Consider the following 3,172-nt stretch of genomic DNA (forward strand, 5'->3'; position numbering starts at 1 on the left):
TGTAACAGAACACTGGGCTAAAGAAATCCTCAGTCTGACTGAATATGGTCATTCTTATTCAGAAGGAAGTAGCATTAACACTGACCTGTTTGAGCTGCTCATCCAACCGCCAGTTCTGGCGTCCAGACGGGGAACCGGAATACGGTTGCTTAGTAGTGTCTTTACCCTGTTCTTCTTTGCCCTGCTGTCCCCGCTGGTGCCCCGAAGCTGGAAGAGGATTAGAGGTAGAGGCCACTCTTTGGTTGTGATGGGCAACTTTGGGAGCATGAAAATATTTCAGAGCAGAGCAGGTTTCTTTTCCAGTCACATTGGTGCCATCCTCAAGATCGCCACCTTCTAAACCCCCTTCTTCCTCCTCCTCCTCCTCCTCTTCATCCTCCTCTTCCTCATCTTCCTCTTCCTCTTCTGGCTCTGAATTCATGCTGCTCTGATCAAAAGCCCGCGTAGCTCCGGCTGCAGGTGGGCCCCTGGCCAAGGGACCAACAGCAGAGCCGCCTGAAGCCCTGCCAGATGTGGCTGCTAGGACAGCCTGCTGCACGGCCAGCTGCTGAGTGTAGAGCAGCTGGGCTTCTCTCATCTGCCTCTGCTGTCTCTCCCTGGAATCCATCTGCAGAGGCGTTTGCTGCTTCTGCTGCTGCTTCTGCAGCTGCTCGACCACAGCTTCCAGCTTCATCCTGCAGTTTGCATGGCTGGGAAAAGAGGGGGGCGTTTTTGACTTTATCTGGCAGGGTTCAAGCCCCGACCTTGGGAGATTGGCAGAATCTGAAAGATAGACAAATATTTGTCTGTATGAATATAAAATGCTTTCATCTTTTCCCCAGGAAGAGGATAGAGTGCAAAGCCAATACTCTTTCCTGTGCAGGAGACCGTGAAACAATCAGCTTCATGTTTAACAGCCTCAGGCTCAAACTTGCATTCAATTTTCAGACTGTTTAATTGTATTTTCAAGCTGAACACATTCGCTATAACCTCAGTTTCATATACCCCAAAGACAGCATCTGAAATGCCTTTGTCCACGGTCCCAGCAGTTCATTTTTTTTTGGTCAGAATCCTTCCACGCTTCCTAAATAATTACTTTTGAAATGTTAGGTTTAACATCTAGGGTTTGGTGCTTCTGAAAATACTCCCTTAAAAGGAGATAGCCAGGATGATAAGCTTGACTATATTTCCATTAAAAAATTGGCAGGAATTTATCACACACCAGTTATCTCTAAATTCTTTTACGCTTTCATTACATTACTAAATTCTTTACACTTTACATGTCTGTCTTAAAAAACTCAACTATATTTAGCCCTTATTCTTCCCAAAGAGATTGAGACAAGAGTATAGCAAAGACCACTGTAGCCTGAAACAAACTGCTGAGCACCGAGTAACTCCTGCCTCTGGTTCCCAGAGCCACAGGCGCATCTCAAGCCCCAGCCATCGCCTCCCTTTGATTTCCCAGCTGAAGGAAGAGCCTAAGGAAGCCAAAGTCCACGAGCTTTCTTAGCTCTCCATTTTAACCTGCAGCAAGCCCATGTTGAGCCAGCACCAGCCTCCTCTTGAGCAAAGACCAACAGAACAGACCGCAGTCAGAAACGCAGCTCTGATTTAGAGTAAATCCTAGAAAGACGACTACACCTTTAATCCCCAACCATTAAAATCAGCATGTGTATTTTGGACTTTGTGTCACAAACTGGACCTGCTGACAAAGACTGTCCTTCTCAGTAATTTTTTTAATGTAAAAAGATGCTTAAACACACGCCACTTGCCACCATTCAAGGTTCATTGATATCAAAATACAGTCAGCTTGGAGAAACAAAGGAAAGGCCAACTACAAACAAGCTACAGAATCTCCTGGCCACCTCCCATCACCCTGTTTACAACCAGCACTGTACTACTCAAGCCACACGCTTGAAAAAAAAGGGACTATTTTGCTAACACACATTTTCAAAACAGACACAGTTCTGTTCTAAAACAACAAATAACCTACCAGATACCAGTTTTAAAAGTGAAAGACAACTTCCAGCATCCCTAGCACAACTCCAAGTCTTCCTCTAAGGTGGTCACACTGCGTCTCTCAAAGTGCCCACGAGCTACGATGCCCAACTCATTTTTCCTCTGGAAACTCTTCCCTGTGCTAAATAACAGCCCATCACCAAAATGAAAAGCCTGGCTGGTGCATTTGCATTTTTATCTAGCAGGCAGCGGCATAGCTTTAGCTTGCAAATGAAACAATATAAAGTGGATTAAGGGTTTGAATGTCAGGAGCAATAATGCATTACCTGGCAGCTGAAAAGAGTCTTAGACTGGTTCAGAAGGCACAATACACCATCTGGCCTAGCTCCACATACACACTCCTCCAGTAAAGCAACAATGAACTGGTGCGGGTGTTGCAACAGCAACCGTAAACCAGGCTAGAGAACTTACAGCCCACACCTTGCTGTATATTGTTGCACCTGAGGCATGGTGAGGTGTCACCTCTCCCACCTGGGGGATATTCAGCAGGGTGTGCAGTTGATACACGCCTCAGGTACGTTAACGATAATAAATGACCTGATACTCGGTTAACATGCCGAGCAAACACACCTCAGGTGCAGCAACACCCTGGTATGTGGTGCCCGCGTATTTCCCAGAGTTCAGGTACAATAGCCTGTGACAGGTTACAGCAGGATTTATGCACGACTGCCGAGGGTTTTCATCAGAGCCCAGCACAAACCCCACGAGCCTCCAAAAAGATTAATTTTGGATGCAGCAAACGTGCCCTCAGCAATTATGGATGTTATTGTGGAGAGGTAGCCAACTTTACAGCAAGTCTTAAGTCAACGAGGAGACGCATTGCTCACAGTAAATAATTAAGTCACAATATCAGGACAGGGGTTAAGATAACAACTGCAACCAGACCAATCACATTAAACCATTCCAGGCTTTAACATCTATTTTACTCCTCAGCGTGGATATTCGCTTACTTTTTGTGTCTCTCCCCACCAAGGCAGTCAAAGGATTCAGTTTAACCTTCAGGTCCTCACACACCAGCCTTTATGCGGATTTGAATCCCTAGGAGAGCACTTTAATTAAAAAGCCCCTTGATTTGAATTTTTAACTAAGTCTATTTGCAGCATAATTGGGAAAACGCCTGCCTCCGCGCCAAGAGCGCTTAGAATGAGGTTTTCCAAGTGGAAACCACCTGAAA

General features: G+C 45.7%; 1 protein-coding gene across 1 annotated transcript in view; it reads right to left on the reverse strand.

Annotated features, from left to right (window-relative positions):
* ARID3B (AT rich interactive domain 3B (BRIGHT-like)) overlaps nucleotides 1-673 on the reverse strand; it is a 29,774-nt gene extending 29,101 nt beyond the window's left edge. The window contains 1 exon segment of the mRNA XM_009700880.1: nucleotides 86-673. Coding sequence (XP_009699182.1) covers nucleotides 86-673 — 588 coding nt within the window.
* Nucleotides 674-3,172: the final 2,499 nt, after the last annotated feature.

Source organism: Cariama cristata, unplaced genomic scaffold, assembly GCF_000690535.1.
Source record: "Cariama cristata isolate BGI_N322 unplaced genomic scaffold, ASM69053v1 scaffold22325, whole genome shotgun sequence".
NCBI classification, from domain to species: Eukaryota; Metazoa; Chordata; class Aves; order Cariamiformes; family Cariamidae; genus Cariama; species Cariama cristata.